Genomic DNA, 23,867 nt, shown 5'->3' on the forward strand with positions numbered 1-23,867 from the left:
CTTTTATTCTATCTACTCACTTTTTCTTTCAAAATATAATGTATATACATATATATCTTATGCCAGACAATGTGTTAGACGCTGAGTAAACAAAAATAAACAAGACACAGTCCATACCTTTAAGAAATTTAGTCTATCAATAAAAGTAATGAAAGCAGAAAAACACTAAGTGGAAAACCAGATTACTAATAAAAAATGAAGACAAATTCTTATTAGAGTAAAGCTCCATCGGTGCAGGGACTTGATCTGTTTTGTTCACTGTTGTGTCCCTCAGCATTTAACATGATGCCTGGTAGAGGGTAGACAACTAGTAAATACTGATTCATTTAACAAGACTCTGCAATCTATCTAATTCACTACTTATGGTAACCCAGGGAGCTAAGCTGAATGTCATAAAAAGATGTCTAAGAGAAATTAAAATAGAGTAACAAATATGCGGTGAACTAAAACCATTAACTTGGAAAAAAAAATAATGCAAAGAGACCAACTTCAACTGACTAAAAGATATCACTAATATTGATACTGATTAATTCTGAAAAAAACTATGCTAGGTAGTTTGGTTTGAAAGGGAACTATTTACATAATAAGCTTTGATAAAGTTTTATTTCATGTATTGACAGAAGAAGACAAAACCAATTACAATGTATGCAAGTTACATATACAAAATATTAAGGAACTTGAAGGCCATACACCAGGTAGTTTCTACCTTATTTGTAAATGGACATAGTAATCATAAAAAGTAGCCTCAAAAAAGGATTCTTTTATAAAGCTGAGAGTAGATACTCTTAACTTAAATGACAGATTTGTCCTTTAACATTACATTTAAATTGAGGAAAAGAATCTTACCAAGGTTGCAATATCTACAGACTGATGTTCTTCTATATTCTCAAGTTCCCGAATTTCAGAAATACTTTTTCTTATTTTCATCTTTTGAAAAAAAGTATTTAGATTTTAGTAAATAGAAATAAATGAAAAATAAAAACAAAAACCCTGGGGAAGGATGTATTAATCAACAAAGTTCTACTCTGCTTTATGTTACAGAAGGGTTCCATAGTTAATGAAAGAGACACATTAGTATTAAATGAACCAAAGAAAAGTATGTATAAAGCCTGCCTTGATCACCATTATTGCTAATCCACTGTCATGCAAAGCAGATATAAGTACTCCACCTTAGCATTTAAAATGATGACAGTGTTGAGTCCACAGAGAAAGTACTTTCCTGAAACATCCAGTCTCAAGTTATGGAAAGATTACTCCAGTGGTTCTTAAAGTCCAATCCCACTATCTCCTGGGTGTCTCTGAGACTCTTTCAGAGGGTCCATGAAGTCAACACTATTTTCATAAAAACACTAAGGCATTATTATTTATTTATTTATTTATTTATTTATTTAAAAGCTTTTTTTTTTTCTGCTAAAATAATAACTTTAATGGAAGATATAAGACAAAAAAATTAGATAAGATTTGGTACAGTATAAGACACCAGCAGGGTACAGTGCCAAATTAAGAACAGAAAAAAGGTCTTTAGAAGATAGCAGGTTCTAATATATATATGTATAACTGTTTCAATTTGTGTACACCTGAAACTAACACATATTGTAAATCAACTATACTCCAATAAAAATTTTTAAAAAAAAGGATAGTAGGTTCTAGCTATTTATCAAACTATATAAACTTATAAGTAAAGCATTACCAAATTAGTGTACCAGAGGTACCAAATTAGTGTACCAGAGGTACCAAATTAGTATACCAAAGGAATGGGACTTAGAAAGACTGCATTTCTTTTTTGAAATTCAAAGCATCTCTAGGAACTAGAAAAGTTATTTTACAGATGACTACACTAAAATTTTAAACAACAACAAATGACCTCCTAAGGCAACGTAAATATGTTTCAGGGCTAGAGAAACTATCCCCATACTTTCCTGGCATCACTCTAAACATAAGAATCGCAGTATGCTAAAATCTCAAAGCTAATATATTAAACATATTTGATATTTGGGGCTTTCTGAAATTATTTTTAGAATTTTACTTTACAAGTGGGAAATGCACTTTTAATTTTTTAATGACATTTTCCTCCTAGAGATAGAATTTAGACATTTATATCTTTTCACAGCAAAAAAAGTCATCAAAATAGGAGACTAGCATAGTACCAGCCTACAGATAATGGTTACACATGCATGTGTCTTTATTACTCTCCAAACCATTAGGAATTTATTTCAAACAAGGTCCTCTAAGCCTTCATTATTTGTATGCAAAATCCAGAGAAAACCAGTTTATCAAATTACGATTTAGTGGTCACGATCAGGGAAAATGATACTCTTCCCTGTGAAGAAATACATGTCAATCGTTGCAGAGGCAATTTTGACCTCTTTTATTGTCTGTTATCCAGGACAAACCTTTGCCAATATCTAACTACCCACGGAATCAAATTTAAATAAAATAAAGTATTAGAAGGTAGCCCATATGATGGGTATAATTTAGATGATCTTAGCCTAAATTTATCTTTTGCTCCTCAATAAAGCACACTGACTCAGATATATGTTCCACAGATGATATGCTTTTTCTTAATCAGTGCAGAAATATAATTTGTACATCCTGAAAATATCTTTATCTGTCTATCCATGAAGAAAGCTTCCTCTTATTTGACTCTGTCTTGTTTTGAATATATAATTCAGAGGTTTACAAACTTTTCCAATGACTGTATTTCAGCTTGTGTTTCATCAGGAAACACTTGAAAGGATGTTTTTATTTTATAGGTTTACTATTTGAAATTCATTGTTGCTCAAGTTAGTAGTAGTGGGCAGTTTTCCTGTAGAGAGGAATTCCAAACACAATGAGTAGATGCCTGCTGGCTCTAATCAATAGGTTGTACCTCTTGTCCTTTCCCTATACTTGACCACACACTATTCTGTTGTCCATGGCCTCAGGCAAATCAAATTGGTCCTTTCTTCCCACCCCTCCCAAAAGGCCAAAACAGTTCAATGGCTAAGTTTTAAATAAGATTTATAACTGCCTGCAATAATCCTTTGAAGTTTTCTTACTAGAATGAAACATAAGTTTTAGGAGAGTTTCTGATTTAGTTGTGGGGGGGAGAGTAACAAGCAATAGTCACAGTATTTTTAAACAGTATAACAATTCAGTGAAGATTATACATCAACTGATGTTGCCCTAAGTTTTCTCAGTTTTAAATGATTTTCTTTTTAATTGCTAGGGAACAGGTTTAGACACAGGAAATAAAATACAGGCCAGTCCATTATTTACATGTTCTTCATCTTGGCCATGAGGTCTTCCAAGCTTTCACCAGAATCTTCCACTGTTACTTCAGGTACAGAATCTTCTTGCTTTTGGGGAACTGTATATGCCACTGTAATTCCTTCAGGTAAGTCAGGAATTGGACCTGAAGAATTTTTCAGTTCCTCTTCTGTAAACCTCAGGTACCAACTCAGTACCCCACTCATTGTCGTCATGTATTATCTCTTCCTCTTCTTGAACAACCTCCTGTGTGGGCAGTGCTGCTACCTTTTTCTTATATTCTTCCTGTTGCTTCCTACAATTTCTGTCATCACACTGAGGATTTGGCTTCATGGACATAGTAGGGAAAAGATCCTGCATTGCATTGTATCCAAGGTAAAAACTAACAGTACCAAAATTTAACAGAAACTTTAACACATTTTGTACCAAGATCCCAGCAACCACTCCCATAGTGGTAGGAAGACTGGCTGCACAAACACCTTCTCGTTTCAGAGTCTTCTCATCAATATTTGCAGCAACTACAATTGGTGGAGCACACGCAAAACAAGCAGATTCTCCAGGAATTATGAGCTGTATATGCCCTGAAACTGCATTTTCACTGACCCCAGACTCCATCCATGTTTGTCCAAGCTCATTACAAGCTGTATTTGTTGTCATTCGAGCTTCAAAATTGTCCACACAGCTAAGAACTAGGTCAACAGGTTTTCCTCCTTCTAACCCACCATTACTTATTCTATTCATGAAACGTTCAAAGTTTTCTACTGTGGTTATATTGTAGTTGTGTACTTCAAAAAGAACATCAGGATTAATGTTCCTCAAAGTATGTTCTGCTGCTTGAACTTTACTTAATCCTGCTTGATGAGGTTGGAAGAAAAGTCTATTCATATTGGTCAGTTCCACCTTGTCATAGTCAAAGAGCAGCAACTTACCAATGCCACATCTTGTCAGCATTTCAGCAGTCACACTGCCAACTCCACCAACACCTACTATTGCTACAGCAAAAGTACGGATTTTCTCATAGTCACTTACAATTCCCATTCGTTTCAATGCCATCAGGCGGCGTCTCCGTCGCTCCCGCGGGCCTCTCAGCGCGCCGTTTCCGGTGCGTTGCAGTCATCGTTCCCCCTCAAGGAAAAAACAGCCCTTTCAGTTTCCCTCTTCGCCCGGGCTGAAGCAGGGCCCGGGTCATCGGGGTCCAGAGCCGGCGGCCTACGATGTTGCCTTTCCAACCGGGCGGCCTACGATGTTGCCTTTCCAACCGGGCGGCCAGGAGAATCCCCAGGATCTTTTATTCCTGGGCTCGAGGTCCTGACGGGCCCTTTTCTGAACCGGACCCTATAGGTCTTCCGCCTGCCGGTGCATTAAATTTGGAGGCGGAGGAGGCTTCGGCGTTTGTATTTACCCGTAGTGACTACAGTGGTTTTGCTTTCTTTAGAATTGAGGCCTCCAACTCTGAGGCTGACTGAAAATTTTAAATCTAAACACACGAGGCCCTTCTGGCATTTCCTGACACAGCCCAAGTCGTGGGCCAGTGCTGCCCAGCAGCGGCACCTGGCGGGGGGGGGGTCGTTTTTTTTTAATTTATTTTATTTATTTTTGGCTGAGTTGGGTCTTCGTTGCTGTGCTCTGGCTTCTCATTGTGGTGGCTTCTCCTGTTGCAGAGCACGGGCTCTAGGCGCGCAGGCTTCAGTAGTTGTGGCACCCGGGGTCAGTAGCTGTGGTTCGCGGGCTCTAGAGCACAGGCTCAGTAGTTGTGGCGCACGGGCTTAGCCGCTCTGTGGCACGTGGGATCTTCCCGGACCAGGGCTCGAACCCGTGTCCCCTGCGTTGGCAGGCGGATTCTTAACCCCTGCGCCACCAGGGAAGCCCGGCATTATTTTTTTTAAGACCAATTTTACTATCAATTTCTTACAGGTGTACAGGAGGTTTATAACTATGATGTGTAATATTGCAACAGACTGATTACAGAAGCTGATATGACAGTTCAGGTGAATTTTATTAAGCCAGATGTTAGAGATTTAAAACAATATAAAAAACGTCAATCTTTTTATAAATCTTTTTGGTTTTGGAAAAGAGTTATTTTTCATAAAAATGTTATTTATGTTAACATATAATGGACTTATTATTTTTAAATGAATTAATAAATATTCTTAAATTTTGCTTTAATTTTTAATAATATGAATACTGATAGATAAAACCCACACAAGCAAAAGCTCTTTTAAGATTGTAAAGGGGCTTGAGCCAAAATATTTGAGAACTATTCGTCTAACTAAATGAATGTTAAGACCTTAAAAATAACTTGGAAATGATTAAGCTGAGAAAACAAAATGATGTTTTTTTTTACCTTTAACTCTTTGTAATGTAGTTGGCACCTTCTAAGAAGTTCTTCATTGTGTTTAATATCCTTTTCAAGGGCAGACAAATGTTGCTGAAGATTTGCTATCTGGGCTTTCTTATTTTCAACCTCATTCTCCAAGTCACTTAACAGAGAAGAGAGGGTAAAAAAATACTTTAAATTTACTTCTGAATATTACAAATATTTAGATCTTTACAAAGAAAGCCCTATTTGTAATAGCTTTTTTGCAAAACCTATGCAGTTAAACCAGTTCTCTATTCCTACCAAGTAATTCATAACATGAAAATACAGAGATTTCAAAAAACATCTTCTAAACTGGAATTAAATTTTACTTACTTCATTAGTAAGTATTTATGATTTATCTGTGGTAGGCATTGTGCACAGTGATAGGCAGAGGCAGAAAAAAAATTAAGGCATAAAAGAATCAAACAAAAAGGCAAAACATCAGGAAATAAACCATAACATTGAAATGTGAACAGGACACTGCACTATATGTCCACAATACGACGGGAACCTAAGAGTAAGTCTGGGAGAAGTGCCAACTGACTTGTGTTCTCTGAAGTTTTCACCAGATGGACCACCTAGAGGAGAAGATGGAAAGAAATACACAAAGGCACAAAGAGGTGAAAAACAAGTAAGACTGAAGGTCAGTAAAACTGAAGGTCAGCTCAACATTTTCTCTGGTGAATACATGCTATGAATGTGTGGGGAGTGAAAGGGAAGGAGAGGACAATGAAAAGAGGTGGAGGATAAGGTCAGCAGATGCCAAAGCCATAAAGGGTCTCTATGCCAGCAGAGGCAACTGTCTTCAGAAGTGATCTTTTCCTGTCTCACTGACTCTCTCTTCTAAAACTCTGTGCCTGGTGGAAGAGAACCACCTGTGCAATTAAGAACAACTTTTCTCTGATAAAGAGTGTATGCCAGATTTCACTAAGATGCACATTTTCCCACATTTTAACATCTCTGAATTCTGAAATCATCTTCCAGTCCATGGTTCAACTATCAATACTTTTCTTTTTTACTGGTATATAAAATAATAGAGCATCTTAAATTTGATGAACTATTAGAAACGTGCTACCTTGTGGAAGTCTCAAAATTAAAAACAAAAATCAATGATGTTAGCTGAATGAATGATAAACAAATGAGAAAATGAGAAAAAGAGGAGAGTAAGTGTGGTATTTCTGGTAAAAATGGAGCCAGATGCAAAAACTTTTTCAGAGCCATCTTTCATCAACAGGAATCTGCCAGTGCTGAGTTGATGAGGGTATAGAAAAGCATACTTCATATACTCATAGTGTGAGAGGGGATTAGGGAATCAATTGTTCTGTAGTCATTTGGCAATTGCTATTAAATGATCAACTTATATAATAATAAAATAAAATTTAAATATTATTTTAATAAATATTAAGGCTCATTTAATATTATTAAGTATGGAAAATATTAGTAATTGTTTAATGTTATTAAATATTTAAAATCAGGCCATAAATTGTATGTTAATAAAACAATGACAGTCATTTGGCAACAGCTATTAAAAAATTTTTAAATTCACATATCCTTTGACTCAGCATTTTCACCATTTAGAATTTAATCGATGCACATACTTTCAGAAGTATTCCAAGATACACATGTGTGTTCTCACTGCAGCACTGCTACAGTAGGAGAAAACTGCAGATAACATGTATGTCCATCAACAGGAACTGGTCAGGTGGATTATGGAACAGCCATACCAAGGGGCAGCTCTAAGTGTCCTGATATGGAACCATCTCCAAGATGTAATATTGAGAGACAAAAAGCAAGACACAGAAACCATATGCACACTTATACACAGCACAAATGGATGAACCTTGAAAACATTATACCTAAGCGGGGGCAAAGGGCTTCACTTTTCATTGCATACATTTCTGTACTGTTTGAATTTTCTCACCATATGCCTATATTACTTTTAATCATTTTTAAAATGTCAACAGGGACTGTGGAGAGATGGAATTATGAGCTACTTTTGTTTTCCAATTTATATTTTCCGTAATTAAAAAACACCAGTGAATTTTTTTAAATTTCCAAATATCAGACAACTATCATACTGGTTCAGGTCAAAACAGACGACACAAATATCATTTAAGTATCATGATAACTTAGTACATTTTCAATCAATAAAGTTTATCAAGGTGAGAAACAATTTTTAAAAAAACAATGTTCATCTGGCTTTTTAAACAAAAGCTCTGTCCACTACACATTGATGCAAATATTTTAGCTAAAAATGAAGCCAATTATTAACTTCATAAGTAAGTCTTAAACCATTACTACTAAAATGCTAGAATCAGGGATCCTGATTTGCTGCTGATACACTTACTACCTTTTCCAAGAATGTCATACTTTTTTTTAAAGATGTGGAACACAAATGCACAAGGCGTTTTTTGTTGAAAGAAAAAGCATGAATTACACACAGTAACACTACCATGATATTGCCTATACATTTGCATTCATGTTTGTTTGAGTACTATATAATTTAGTCTTACCCAGTTAAGAATTAGAAGGGCCTGATTTAAGTGTCATGGCACAGCGGACAAAAATTTATCACTTTACAGGTCACTTTTATACAGGTACGTTCAGACATTGATGAATTTTCATCTATCCTATCACAAAGATTCAGTGTCAATTTAAAATGTGTGTTGAGTGCTGTAATAACAAGTTGCAGGTCATTCAACAGTTTTCTGTTGCTAAAAAAGAAATTTTACTAAACTTTCCAATATTCACTATGGTTATTTTGCTTTATGCTGCTCTCATAATCATACAAAAATAACTAATATAATTTGAAAATCAGATATCTATTTTAAAAAAACCTCATTTCCCCCTATATATAAAAGCCATTTAGAATACTTTCACTTTTACTTAGTTTTCTTAGATAGTGCTTTTACCTAAGTTCTATGTTCTTCTGCTTGAGGTCTTCTAGGTCATTAATTCAGCTCCACCTTATCAATTCATCAACTGACAGTTCAGTTGGGAAAATCATGCTTTTTCGTACCAAAAATTCTTTTTGCACGCGTTTGAATCTTATTAAGTACCTTTAGTTTTTTGTTTGGCTTCTCACTGCGTCTCCTCTAGCAGCTCTACCTCCCTAAGCATTTGATCTAACAGTGCCGACTGATTTTTCTTCTAGAACAGTGCAACTCAAAGTTCCAAGCAGAGACACAGCAAGGACCTTGAGCCAGAATGTATACCCACCACACTTGTACTCTTGCTGAGAAAAATCAGCAAAACTAAACAGTGGTATAGTGATGTAGCTAATTTACATTCTGAGTTAAGCTCCTTACCTCCTTGCAGACAGGTAATAATCAATGTGCAGACCAGCTCGTCAAGCCCAGAATACTGTCATCAAAGTCATGATGGAAAATAACCGTCAATCTAGAATCCTACATCCAGATAAATGATCTTTTAAGACCAAACAGATTACTCACAATTCTTCACTTACATAACTACTAATAGAGTAATATGAAAAGAAATGAACCCCAAAGAACTAGTGGGAATAATACAGTAAAGCTACACTGGACACTAACCTTATTTCAGAATCCACATCTCTGCTGAGAAACTTAGGTCTTTTATATTCAGATGAGTAATAACGCCCTGCAAAAACTTGATCACCATCAGCAGTAAAAGCTTCTCTACAGTTTTTGGGTGGCTTTTGGGACTGCATTACTTTACGAGCTACAGAATTATTCTAAAAAAATAGAGGGGAAAATACATTTTAAAAAAATGCCAAAGCATTTCTGTTGTATATAATTTCAAAATATTACCTATTACCAATTTAAGATTCAAGTATTTTTATTTAAACATTCAAATGAAATAATTACATGAGAAAAATAAAATAATTAAAAAAAAACTTTCAAGATTCAAAGAATTAAACTATTAAGAGTCTTAAAAACATAAGAAATGATGTTTTATGACAAACTGATATATAAATTTTTGAATTTTATTTATTTTTTATACAGCAGGTTCTTATTAGTCATCCATTTTATACATATCAGTGTATACATGTCAATCCCAATCTCTCAATTCATCACACCGCCCCCCCCCCCGCCAGTCTCCCCACTTGGTGTCCATACCTTTGTTCTCTACATCTGTGTCTCTTATTTCTGCCCTGCAAACCAGTTCATCCATACCATTTTTCTAGGTTCCACATATATGCGTTAATATACGATATTTGTTTTTCTCTTTCTGACTTACTTCACTCTGTATGACAGTCTCTAGATCCATCCATGTCTCTACAAATGACCCAATTTCGTTCCTTTTTATGGCTGAGTAATATTCCATTGTATATATGTACCACATCTTCTTTATCCATTCATCTGTCGATGGGCATTTAGGTTGCTTCCATGACCTGACTGGTGTAAATAGTGCTGCAATGAACAATGGAGGGCATGTGTCTTTTTGAATTATGGTTTTCTCTGGGTATATGCCCAGTAGTGGGATTGCTGGGTAATACGGTAATTCTATTTTTAGTTTTTCAAGGAACCTCCATACTGTTCTCCATAGTGGCTGTATCAATTTACATTCCCACCAACAGTGCAAGAGGGTTCCCTTTTCTCCACACCCTCTCCAGCATTTGTGGTTTGTAGATCTTCTGATGATGCCTATTCTAATTGGTGTGAGGTGATACCTCATTGTAGTTTTGATTTGCATTTCTCTAATAATTAGTGATGTTGAGCAGATTTTCATGTGCTTCTTGGCCACCTGTATGTCTTCTTTGGAGAAATGTCTATTTAGGTCTTCTGCCCATTTTTTGATTGGGTTGTTTTTTTTTTTCATATTGAGCTGCATGAGCTGTTTATGTATTTTGGAGATTAATCCTTTGTCAGTTGATTCATTTGCAAATATTATCTCCCATTCTGAGGGTTGTCTTTTCATCTTGTCTGTAGTTTCCTTTGCTGTGCAAAAGCTTTTAAGTTTCATTAGGTCCCATTTGTTTATTTTTATTTCCATTACTCTAGGAGGTGGATCAAAAAATATCTTGCTGTGATTTATGTCAAAGAGTGTTCGTCCTATGTTTTCCTCTAAGAGTTTTACAGTGTCTGGTCTTACATTTAGGTCTCTAAACCATTTTGTTTATTTTTGTGTATGGTGTTAGGGAGTGTTCTAATTTCATTCTTTTACATGTAGCTGTCCAGTTTTCCCAGCACCACTTATTGAAGAGACTGTCTTTTCTTCATTGTATATCCTTGCCTCCTTTGTCATAGATTAGTTGACCATAGGTGCATGGGTTTATCTCTGGGCTTTCTATCCTGTTCCATTGATCTATATTTCTGTTTTTGTGCCAGTACCATATTGTCTTGATTACTGTAGCTTTGTAGTATAGTCTGAAGTCAGGGAGCCTGATTCTTCCAGCTCCGTTTTTTTCCCCTCAGATTGCTTTGGCTATTCGGGGTCTTTTATGTCTCCATACAAATCTTAAGATTTTTTGTTCTAGTTCTGTAAAAAAATGCCACTGTTAATTTGATAGGGATTACACTGAATCTGTAGATTGCTTTGGGTAGTATAGTCATTTTCACAATATTGATTCTTCCAATCCAAGAACATGGTATATCTCTCCATCTGTTTGTGTCATCTTTGATTTCTTTCATCAGTGTCTTATAGTTTACTGAGTACAGGTCTTTACCAACTTAGGTAGGTTTATTCCTAGCTATTTGATTCTTTTTTTTGCAGTGGTGAATGGGATTGTTCCCTTAATTTCTCTATCAGATTTTTTATCATTAGTGTATAGGAATGCAAGAGATTTCTGTGCATTAATTTTGTATCCTGCAACTTTACCAAATTCATTGATTAGCTATAGTAGTTTTCTGGTGGCAGTTTTAGGATTCTCTATGTATAGTATCATGTCATCTGCAAACAGTGACAGTTTTACTTCTTCTTTTCCACTTTCTATTACTTTATTTCTTTTTCTTCTCTGATTGCTGTGGCTAGGACTTCCAAAACTATGTTGAATATAGTGGTGAGAGTGGACATCCTTGTCTTGTTCCTGATCTTAGAGGAAATGCTTTCAGTTTTTCACCACTGAGAATGATGTTAGCTGTGGGTTTGTCGCATATGGCCTTTATTATGTTGAGGTAGGTTCCCTCTCTGCCCACTTTCTGCAGAGTTTTTATCATTAATAGGTGTTGAATTTTGTCAAAAGCTTTTTCTGCATCTATTGAGATGATCATATGGTTTTTATTTTTCAATTTGTTAATATGTTGTATCACATTGATTAATTTGCATATATTGAAGAATCCTTGCATTCCTGGGATAAATCCCACTTGATCATGGTGTACGATCCTTTTAATGTGTTGCTGGATTCTGTTTGCTAGTATTTTGTTGAGGATTTTTGCATCTATATTCATCCGTGATATTGGTCTGTAATTTTCTTTATTTGTAGTATGTGTCTGGTTTTGGTATCAGGGTGATGGTGGCCTCATAGAATGGGTTTGGGAGTGTTCCTTCCTCTGCAATTTTTTGGAAGAGTTTGAGAAGGATGGGTGTTAGCTCTTCTCTAAATGTTTGATAGAATTCACCTGTGAAGTCATCTGGTCCTGGACTTTTGTTTGTTGGAAGATTTTTAATCACAGTTTCAAGTTCATTACTTGTGATTGGTCTGTTCATATTTTCTATTTCTTCCTGGTTCAGTCTTGGAAGGTTATACCTTTCTAATAATTTGTCCATTTCTTCCAGGTTGTCCATTTTATTGGCATAGAGTTGCTTGTAGTAGTCTCTTAGGATGCTTTGTATTTCTGTGGTGTCTGTTGTAACTTCTCCTTTTTCATTTCTAATTTTATTGATTTGAGTCCTCTCCCTCTTTTTCTTGATGAGTCTGGCTAAAGGTTTATCAATTTTGTTTATCTTCTCAAAGAACCAGCTTTTAGTTTTATTGATCTTTGCCACTGGTTTCTTTGTTTCTATGTCATTTATTTCTGCTCTGATCTTCATGATTTCTTTCCTTCTACTAACTTTGGGTTTCGTTTGTTCTTCTTTCTCTTAGTTTCTTTAGGTGTAAGGTTAGATTGTTTATTTGAGATTTTTCTTGTTTCTTGAGGTAGGCTTGTATTGCTATAAACTTCGCTCTTAAAACTGCTTTTACTGCATCCCATTTTGGATCATCGTGTTTTCATTGTCATTTGTCTCTAGGTATTTTTTGATTTCCTCTTTGATTTCTTCAGTGATCTCTTGGTTATTTAGTAATGTATTGTTTAGCCTCCATGTGTTTGTGTTTTGTATGTTTTTTTCCCCTGTAATTGATTTCTAATCTCATAGTATTGTGGTCTGAAAAGATGCTTGATATGATTTCAGTTTTCTTAAATTTGCTGAAGATTGATTTGTGACCCAAGATGTGATCTATCCTGGAGAATGTTCTGTGTGCACTTGAGAAGAAAGTGTAATCTGCTGTTTTGGGATGGAATGTCCTGTAAATATCAATTAAGTCTATCTGGTCTATTGTGTCATTTAAAGCTTGTATTTCCTTATTAATTTTCTGTCTGGATGATCTGTCCATTGGTGTAAGTGAGTTGTTAAAGTCCCCCACTATTATTGTGTTACTGTCGATTTCCTCTCTTATAGCTATTAGCAGTTGCCTTATGTATTGCGGTGCTCCTATGTTGGGTGCATTTATAGTTATAATTGTTATATCTTCTTCTTGGATTGATCCCTTGATCATTATGTAGTGTCCTTCCTTGTCTCTTGTAACATTCTTTATTTTAAAGTCTATTTTATCTGATATGAGTATTGCTACTCCAGCTTTGTTTTGATTTCCATTTGCATGGACTATCTTTTTTCATCCCCTCACTTTCAGTCTGTATGTGTCCCTAGGTCTGAAGTGGGTCTCTTGTAGACAGCGTATATATGGGTCTTGTTTTTGTATCCATTCAGCGAGCCTGTGTCTTTTGGTTGGAGCATTTAATCCATTCACATTAAGGTAATTATCGATATGTATGTTCCCAAGACCATTTTCTTAGTTGTTACGGGTTTGTTTTTGTAGGTCCTTTTCTTCTCTTGTGTTTCCCACTTAGAGAAGTTCCCTTAGCACTTGTGTAGAGCTGGTTTGGTGGTGCTGAATTCTCTTAGCTTTTGCTTGTCTGTAAAGCTTTTGATTTCTCCGTCAAATCTGAATGAGATCCTTGCTGGGTAGAGTAATCTTGGTTGTAGGTTCTTCCCTTTCATCACTTTAAATATGTCATGCCACTCCCTTCTGGCTTGTAGAGCTTCTGCTGAGAAATCAGCTGTTAACCTTATGGGAGTTCCCTTGTATGTTATTTGTCGTTTTTCCCTTGCTGCTTTCAATAATTTTTCTTTGTCTTTAATTTTTCCCACTTTGATTACTATGTGTCTCGGCGTGTTTCTCTTTGGGTTTATCCTGTATGGGACTCTCTGCACTTCCTGGACTTGGGTGGCTACTTCGTTTCCCATGTTAGGGAAGTTTTTGACTATAATCTCTTCAAATATTTTTTCAGGTCATTTCTCTCTCTCTTCTCCTTCTGGGACCCCTATAATGCGAATGTTGTCGCATTTAATGTTATCCCAGAGGTCTCTTAGGCTGTCTTCATTTCTTTGCATTCTTTCTTCTTTATTCTTTTCCGTGGCAGTGAATGCTACCATTCTGTCTTCCAGGTCACTTAACCGTTTTTCTGCCTCAGTTATTCTGCTATTGATTCCTTCTAATGTATTTTTCATTTCAGTTATTGTATTGTTCATCACTGTTTGTCTGTTCTTTAATTCTTCTAGGTCTTCGTTAAACATTTCTTGCATCTTCTCAATCTTTGCCTCCATTCTTTTTCCAAGGTTCTGGATCATCTTCACTATCGTTATTCTGAATTCTTTTTCTGGAAGGTTGCCTATCCCCACTTCATTTGGTTATTTTTCTGGGGTTTCATCTATTTCCTTAATCTGGTACGAAGTCCTCTGCCTTTTCATTTTGTCTATCTTTCTGTGAATGTGGTTTTCCTTCCACAGGCTGCAGAACTGTAGTTCTTCTTGCTTCTGCTGTCTGCCCTTTGGTGGATGAGGCTATCTAAGAGGCTTGTGCAGGTTTCCTGATAGGAGGGACTGGTGGTGGGTAGAACTGGGTGTTGCTCTGGTGGGCAGAGCTCAGTAAAACTTTAATCCTGTTTTCTGCTGATGGCTGGGGCTTGGTTCCCCCCCTATTGGTTGTTTGCCCTGTGGCGACCCAGCACTGGAGCCTTCCCGGCTCTTTGGTGGGGCTAATGGCTGACTCTGGGAGGGCTCACGCCAAGGAGTACTTCCCAGAACTTCTGCTGCCAGTGTCCTTGTCCCTGTAGTGAGCCATAGCCAGCCCCCGCCTCTGCAGGAGACCCTCCAACACTAGCAGGTAGGTCTGGTTCAGTCTCCTATGGGGTCACTGCTCCTTCCCTTGGGTCCCAATGCGCACACTACCTTGTGTGTGCCCTCTAAGAGTGGAGTCTGTTTCCCCCAGTCCTGTCGAAGTCCTGCAATCACATCCTGCTAGCCTTCAAAGCCTCTAGGAATTCCTCCTCCCATTGCCAGAACCCCAGGTTGGGAAGCCTGACATGGGGCTCAGAACCTTCACTCCAGTGGGTGGACTTCTCTGGTATAAGTGTTCTCCAGTTTGTGAGTCACCCACCCAGCCGTTATGGGATTTCATTTTATTGTGATTGCGCCCCTCCTACCGTCTCATTGCGGCTTCTCCTTTGTGTTTGGATGTGGGGTTTATTTTTTGGTGAGTTCCAGTGTCTTCCTGTCGATGATTGTTCAGCAGTTACTTGTGATTCCGGTGCTCTCGCAAGAGGGAGTGAGCACACGTCCTTCTACTCCGCCATCTTGAACCAATCTCCCTGATAGATTTTATTTTTAAATTCTAATATTGCTATCTACTAAAATTAAAGATTTTAAGTACCTTTTCACGTGAAAATATTTACCTTAGAAATCTTATTTTTCATAGAAAAATGAAATCTTATTTTTTCTAAAGGTCTTTTACACCCTAGAAAAGATGTGAGAGAACAGCAAATTCCAATAAAAGATTAGTACACTGAATTATGTAGGGAAAGCCTGGAAATATTTAGTATTTTACTTCCTAGAGGAAGTAAAAAGAGGATTAGGCTTAACTGAGGCCTAATCAACCTTCCTTGGAACAGACCTTTACAAGAGGACTTCATTATTTTCTTTCAAGTGTCTGTCTAAAATATGAGAGGGCCAAGCCCAAAAATAATTACAATATGAACTTGCAATTCACATATACACATTTGGATGACTGATGTCATTGTCGCTCAGGTTCCATTAATGAGAAAAAGAGACTCTGTTTGTATTAATTACAGATTTGTTTTGAATTCCCTTGTCCTTTCTCAGCAAATTTATGACAATAGATGAAACACAATATTGGTGATCTAATCTAACAAGTACATATCAATAGAAATATGTATACTGATGAAGAATAAACACTGATTTATTTTACAGAGCTCAAAGTTTTTTTAATAAAAAGAATTCATAAAATATCAAGTACTTAAGCAGAATAGGAATTTATATAACCAACCTTAGTTTAGGAAATTTAAAATAATATAAAATACAGCAAGCATCTGGTCTTACTTTGATCAGCAGCACTGTCTCTATGCTTCTCATGTCAATTAGGCTATTTGTGACCACTGCATTATCTATTTCTAAAGCTGTCAGAACCGTTGGGAACTCTGGATGATAAGCAGCTCTAGGAGACAAAAATATATAAGGATTAACTTACCAAACTGTAATTATATATGTATATTTTAAAAATGGGTGACAAGATGATGGATAGTAACAAGACATGGAAAATATGTGATAATGTTTGAAAGCATCTGTAATAGGTTTATTTTATTAGCAAACATTTATATAATACAATGTGCTAGGCACTGTTCTAAGCATATTATAAATACAGTTGACCCGTGAACAACACGAGTTTGAACTGCATAAGTCCACTTATATGTGGATTCTTTTTCAATGAATACAGTATGCACTGCAGTATCCGTGGTTGTCAGAATCAGCAGATGTGGACTGTGGCTACAGAGGGCCAAGTATGGGGCTTGAGCATCCACAGATTTTTATACCCACAGAGGGATATCCCTGCGGAAACCTGTATTAGCTCATTTAATCCTCAAAACAACTATATGAGATAGATAATATTATTCACTCTATTTTTTTTTTTCCCAAATGAGGAAGCTTCAGAGAGTTTAATAAGTTCCCCAATGTCATAAAGGTAAGAGGTCAGGCTAGGATTTAAACCAGGCAGCTCAGCTCTAGAACCCAGATTCTCAATCATTATGTCCTATTGCCTGTTATACTTAATCATTACAATTTTCTTAAATCTTATACTCTATCATACAAACATAAAAGTCATTTAATTAAAACACATTGGGAAATGGCAATGGCATTCTTACTGCTTTCTTAGTTCTAGAATTCCAAAACAAAGAAATATGTTTGTATATATATGTTTTCCACTTATTCATTCATTAATTCAACATGTATTTACTGAGCACCTACTATGTGCCAGATGCTGTTCAGAGGATGAGGAGATAGCAGTAAACAAAACAGACTATATCCTTCTCCCCACGGAGCTTACATTCTACTGAAGGGAGACAGAAAAATCAAGAAAAAGTGGCATACCGTGCTTTTTCACACAGAAAGGTTCAGGAAAAGCCTTACTAAGGTGTCAACAGGCAGACACCTGAGGAAATGGGAGTTACATTAGCATACTGAAGAAGAGCATTTCGTGCCCAGGGAGCAGCATTTGCAAAGGCCCTAAGAGGGCTGTTGGAGAAGCCGGGAGGCCAGTGTGCTGTGGTGGACGAGCAGTGCTGCGAGTGCTACTGGGCACAAGGACAGGAGAGATGGCAAGAGAACAGGTCATGTGGGCCCGAGAGGTCGCAGTTAGGCCTAAAGAGGATGAGAACGTACAGGACGATTTGAGCAGAGGAATGACATGGTCTGACTTTACTCTGGCTGTGATACTGAGAGTGTGGATGAAAGGGAACCAGAAGCAAAACTCACTTGAGATATGATAATGGCGTGAACCAGGGTGGCACTGCAGAAGTGTTTAGATCCTGGATACATTTATAAAGTATAGCCAGTAGGATGTGGGATGGCAGAAAGAAGTCAAGGATGACTGAGGTTTTGGCTTGAGCAACTGAAAAATGGAGATGGGGATGACTAAAGGAAGAGCAGTTTTTAGGGTGGATCTCAGGAGTTTGGCTTTTAGATATGTTAAGTTTCAAATGTCTTTTGGACATCAAAGTGGAAAATATAAATTGAATGTATTATATTCTGGAGTTCAGAGGAAAGAGCCCAGCTAGAAACATAATGTGGTGATCATCCGTGTATGGACTATATTTAAAGCCATGAAACTGGATGAGTTCACCCAGGAAGTAAGTGCTGGGAGTAGGTGCACATGGAGAAGAGGTCTGGAACACTGACACTGGAGGTTCCCAAATGAGGAGAAATAAGCAGAAGACATTAAAAAAGGATACCTAGAGATTTGGGAAAACAAGAAGAGTGACATCCTAGGGACCAAGTAAAAAAAAGTGTTTCAGGAAGAATTAAACGATCAACTGAATCAAATACTGCTGGTAGGTCAAGTCAGTGAGGAGGAAGGAAGGACGACAGGACCAAGCCCAGCAAGGCTCACTGGCGCCTGGACAAGAGCTGCTCTGGTATGTGATGAAGCTATAAAAACTTGACTGGAGTAGGTTCAAGAAGGAAGGGGAAGAGAGAAATTAGTGACACAGACAACTCGTCTGAGAAGTTTTTCCTGTTAAAAAGAGGCAGAGAAATAGGATAGTAACCTTAGGACAGAGTTCAAGTGGAAGTAAAAACAAAGATAGGAAAGAATAGGGGGTGGGCGCTCTAGAAACATCAAGCAGTGTCAGTGAAACAACGCAGGGAGTGAGGGGAGAGAGGATAGGGAGCCCGAGCCTAAGAGGGAGGGGACATGGAAGGGGACTGTGGTGAAACATAGGCTCTGGCCAGTCCACTGAAAGCACAGGTTTCTACGCTAGGAAGGAGCAAGTATTTTGGAGCAGGCACAGGCCACTGCTAGGCAGGGCTGCTCCCACCAGCTTGCTCTAAAGCACCCCGTCACAACCAACCCTTCCTTTTGCTCTACTTCCCTGGGATGCACTTCATATTTAGTTTATATCACAATTAGCTGCCCGCTGAGAGATGCTGTAAAATCAGTCGAGGAAAACTAAAAGTAGGAAGGAATAGTAGCAATAATGTGTCAGTAATGAGACAAGGAAAGGACAAGTATGGAATAGGCTCACTAAACAACGTAACGTAGAAAGCCTAAAGAGGACGGGAGGGACACAGGAAAAACCGCACATCAAATTCCAGGCGAGCACGGTGAGCCTCACTGGTAAGAGGAATTATAAGACAAGATGATTTGATGATCCTCATTAAGCTCAGAAGAAAGCTTGAATAAACACGCGATTTCCAAAGCCAAGTAAAAGGAAAAATACCACAGTCAAATTAAATATAGAAAAAACATGCTTAAAATGAAGGGCATTTTTAATGTTTCCAAATATAAGGCAATTGAAAAAAGCAAAAATTGGATTTATAAGAAAAAGTGGAGTGGGAGAGAAAAGAAATTTTAAAACAATCTGTTAATAGGAATATAAATATATAGGAATATATATATATATAGGAATATATATATAGGGATATATAGAGAGGACTATATATATGTAGGAATACACACACACACACACATACATGTGTATCTTTAAAGGTAAAGTGATTAGCTAGCCAGCAGCTAAGAAAGAAGGCAGTTTGGGTATGGTGCCCTTGAGAAGGTTTGTTAGGGTCATTAAAGAAAACAATCACAGCTCTTTATGGAATCTGTAAACCACCTAGAGCTGAACTGTGAGTAATGAGTGCCCAAGTTCTTCCGTACACCCTCCCTCTTAACGTGGCCAGGTCTGCACCATTCCCTTCTTCAGTACAATTTCTAAGCCACACAATGTCTATTTCCCAGTATGTCTCCCAAAACAGAGCTCATGTAAGGACCTCAAAGGCAGGGAGTATCTCTCATTTATCTATGTATCTCCAATGCCTAAGATTCAAGTTAAAGACGTGGCCTGATGGAATTTTACAAATCAGTAGTGTAGATATGGTTAACATTAAAAATGTTTTAACGTCTTTCTGAGCTTGCACATAACGAAGCAAAACCAGAAACAGTATTTAATTACTGATGCCTTACCTGTGTCTTACATCATACACATCATTCCGAAACTCAGAAACTATTATCTGTGGCCGTGAGGTCCCTGGTGGGTAAAACCTTTTCATCAGTGCCTGAAGCACTCTTTCATCAGCATGATTATGGCAACAATAGGCTTGCAGAAGTCCTTTTAAGCAAGATTCAATAGCCAAAGCAAGCTCAGGGTCCCGAAGATGAATGCAAGCTCCTAAAAGTGAGAGAAAATTATTAAAAAGCCCATAAATACTTGAAATATTAATGTAACTATCTTTATAATAGTTCACAAATGACTTTAAAATACTTTCATATGAAGCAATTTAAATGATATTATAGATCTTATTTTAATCAAATGGGAAATACCCCATTCCACTGGATACACTGGGGAGAAAACCCACCAAATCCTGTGAAAAGCTGTCTCGCTCTAATGTAAATCAACAGTATTTTTCCTACGTGTATATATATATAATACTATTCCAGCCTCTGAATGGTGTTTTGAAAATCAAGCCAAAAGGGTTATAGACTCTTCACTATTTTCTGTAAAACTGATTAATATTGAAATTTTAGATTTAGAGAGGGAAAAAAATACCTCATCTATTGAAATGGATCCTGGTATAGAGGTACATATCATTTAAATGAAGAGATATTACTACAACACTTAATACAGTACATAATACTGTACTTATACAGTACTTTACTAAAAAAGTATATTTATATTTATAGCATCATTTTCACCTAATGATGTACAGAATTAGAGATAACTCCTCAGAACTCAATTGATTTTTTTTTCTCATGTATATTTGAGGATAACTAAATAACCTCAGGCTTATAGCTGAAAGAGGACTTAGAAGTAATGTTGTCCAACCTAAACAGAAACTTAAAAAGACAAGTCATTTTATCAAGTTTTACACAAAACTCAGGTGATTGGCCTTTTAACTATATCTTGATATCACTGAATTTTCCTACTAATCAATTACATGCAAATTAGCTCATTGATTTATTCATTCAGAAAAAATATCAAAACCAGATTATTCAACTCTATAATCACTTTTCCTTTTCCTAAGTTCTCTTTCTTTTGGCTTTTTTATGCTTAAAAATATACAAGAGGAAAGTTACAAAGTTTAAGTGATTTTATCATTATTTCTTAAAATATGTACAAAGTCTACATATAACTACATGGTTGTTCGATAACAGCGTTTTAAAATTATATTCAACAGACTCCTTCCTGAAAATAAAAATGTACTTCTAATTTTTATTATACCCTGACTAATTGGTGACAAATACCTAAAGGGCCTACAGGTTTATAGGTAAAATGCCCCCGTCTGTAAGCATCATCTATGGCTTCCAGAAGAGCTGGAACATGAGGGCCAAATCTTTTCAGTCGATCAGTTTTACTATCTTTCAATTCTTTCAGTTGCCTCTGATTATAGTTCAGTGTATTCTTCACATCTAACTCTTCTCTCCTACAAAATACAAGTGGAAAAACAAAACAGATATGTGATACAGTTAAACAGAAATACTCAGTCTTTTCCCCTAATACCTGCATACCAGTGAATGACACAGCTGACCTAAAAACTAAAAGCGGATTTCTTCATTTGAAAACAATTGTGTTACCAGGAAAAAATAGTCAGAAGACCTCAAAACTTAGCATGGAAAAAAAAAAAATGCAATCGTGACGAGGAATAGAAAGCCCAGAAACTGTCCAATTCTACAAGTTTAAGAAGTCTTATTAGGAAAGTGATTTTAAAAGATCCCTTATTATGCGGAAGAAGAAGAACAACAACAAAAAAAACATGCATTCTCTTTTCATATGAAGAGGAAAACTAGATGATTTTCAAATAACTGAAAAAAGTATAAGAATGTGGACACTTACTTAATTCTGGTATGTTCTTCTTTGTCCTTTTCTATGGCTTGCTGAAATTGTTCGATCTCTTGATTGATGGAAATTTCTTGATCCTGTAAGACCTTTACTCTTTCTTTTAAACAAGATATTTTATTTTGCCTTTCCAACCGTTCAGGTTCCAAAGACTGATCAGCACTAACGGTAAATAATACAAAGTGGAAAATGTTCAATGAAAAACCTAACATTTAAAAAACATAAAGCAATGTGATAAAATTCCTTTAGCAATAATACAGAAAATAAAATATTCCATTTCACCTGGATTACTTTATTACAAAATGAGGTAACTATGAACACTGCAAAGTAACTACCTTACCTTTTTCTCAGTTCTTCAATTCTTTTGCAAAGCTGCTCATCATCTTTCTTTAATGCTCTATACTCGTTTAGGGAACGGTTGTACAAAACCTAAAAAAAATTAGACATACTTTAGTAAAATGAAAAAACAAATACCCCATTCAAGACCACTTTTGCCAAATCGTCAAATCAGAGGTTGAATATATGCAGAAATATATTTTTAAAACAACATACATATATGGCCATATGAAATCATTACACTTTTTAAAGTCTGAAAGCAACACAATTACAAAAACCTCTACTTTTAAAAATAAATGAACAGTATTTATAGTTGCTATGCAATTTTTAATACTGGAAAATTTCTCTCACCTCAGCTTCATTATAGGTCCTTTTCTTAGAAGTAAGATCTGCTTTCAATGCCATACATTCTGGTGCTCGTGCATTTGTCTCTTGACTAATCTTTTCTAGTTTATCTTGAATATCCTTGTATTTTTTTTCTGCTTCATTAAGTCTGACCTTTAAGAAAATAACATTGTTGGAGTATATTTTATTTTTCTCCAATAAACAGAAAAAATAAAAAAATAATTATATATGGTTCACATTTCAAATAAACTTAATTTTGCTCTAACTAAACTTGAGACATTAATTAGGTAAACAAACATAATTATATAAAGTGATAAATATGTATTTTTTAATTGAAATATTGTTGATTTACAATATTATGTTAGTTTCAGGTGTATAGCAAAGTGACTCAGTTATACATATACATAGATATATATAGATAGGTACATATCTATGTATCTAGCTAGCTAGCTAGCTATTCGTTTTCATTCTTTTCCATTATAGGTTATTACAAGATATTGAATATAGGTTCCCTGTACTATACAGTAAGCCCTTGTTGTTTATTTTATATATAGTGGTGTGTATACATTAATCCCATACTCCTAATTTACCCTTCACCCCTTGCCCCTTTGGTAACCATAAATTTGCCTTATATGTCTGTGAGGCTGTTTCTGTTTTGTTAATAAGTTCATTTGTATCATTTTTTAGATTCCACATATAAGTGATATCATATAATATTTGTCTTTCTCTGTCTGACTTACTTCACTTAGTACGATAATCTCTAGGTCCACCGATGTTGCTGCAAATGGCAGTATCTCATTATTTTTTATGGTGGAGTAATATTCCATTGTGTGTGTGTGTGTGTGTGTGTGTGTGTGTGTGTGTGTGTACCACATCTTCTTTATCCATTCATCTGTTGATGGACACTTAGGCTGCTTCCATGTCTTGGCTATTGTCAATAGTGCTGCTGTGAACACTGAGATGCACGAATCTTTTTTAATTAGTTTTCATCTTTTCTGGGTATATGCCTAGGAGTGGGATTGCTGGGTCGTATGGTAACTCTATTTTTAGTTTTTTAAGGAACCTCCATACTGTTCTCCATAGTGGCTGCACCAATTTACATTCCCACCAACAGTGCAGGAGGGTTCCCTTTTCTCCACACCCTCTCCAGCATCTATTATTTGTAGACTTTTTGATGATGGCCATTCTGACTGGTGTGAGGTGATACTTCATTGTAGTTTTGACTTGCCTTTCTCTCATAATTTGAAATGCTAAAATGTATTTTAATTCCACATTTAGCTTTCCAATAAATGTGCTATCTTCTGGGGATACAAAGATATAGTAACAACTGTCTTCAAGTAACACAATTAAAGGGAGGTAGCCACAATTTAGCAGAGAAACAAACATGCAAATAGATCATGCAGTTTGGACGCAATAGTGCTTAAGTAGGGTACGTATATTTATAATTGTGAAAGCACGAGGAAGAATTTATAGGTCTGTCAGAAAAAGTTAGGAATGCC

General features: G+C 36.3%; 1 protein-coding gene and 1 pseudogene across 2 annotated transcripts in view; both read right to left on the reverse strand.

The window, feature by feature from the left end:
• Positions 1 to 23,867, reverse strand: part of SMC6 (structural maintenance of chromosomes 6) — a 77,066-nt gene that overhangs the window by 23,723 nt on the left and 29,476 nt on the right. For both annotated transcript variants that reach the window (XM_068564600.1, XM_068564599.1), the window contains 9 exons: positions 22,375 to 22,521; positions 22,028 to 22,116; positions 21,685 to 21,849; positions 21,096 to 21,274; positions 19,818 to 20,022; positions 16,184 to 16,298; positions 9,160 to 9,320; positions 5,594 to 5,729; positions 847 to 927 (listed from right to left, as the gene is read on the reverse strand). In XM_068564600.1, coding sequence (XP_068420701.1) covers positions 847 to 927; positions 5,594 to 5,729; positions 9,160 to 9,320; positions 16,184 to 16,298; positions 19,818 to 20,022; positions 21,096 to 21,274; positions 21,685 to 21,849; positions 22,028 to 22,116; positions 22,375 to 22,521 — 1,278 coding nt within the window. The remainder of the gene's footprint in view (positions 1 to 846; positions 928 to 5,593; positions 5,730 to 9,159; positions 9,321 to 16,183; positions 16,299 to 19,817; positions 20,023 to 21,095; positions 21,275 to 21,684; positions 21,850 to 22,027; positions 22,117 to 22,374; positions 22,522 to 23,867) is intronic.
• On the reverse strand, positions 2,738 to 4,335 carry LOC137777540 (ubiquitin-like modifier-activating enzyme 5 pseudogene; annotated as a pseudogene).

This window comes from Eschrichtius robustus, chromosome 15, assembly GCF_028021215.1.
Source record: "Eschrichtius robustus isolate mEscRob2 chromosome 15, mEscRob2.pri, whole genome shotgun sequence".
Taxonomy (NCBI): domain Eukaryota; kingdom Metazoa; phylum Chordata; class Mammalia; order Artiodactyla; family Eschrichtiidae; genus Eschrichtius; species Eschrichtius robustus.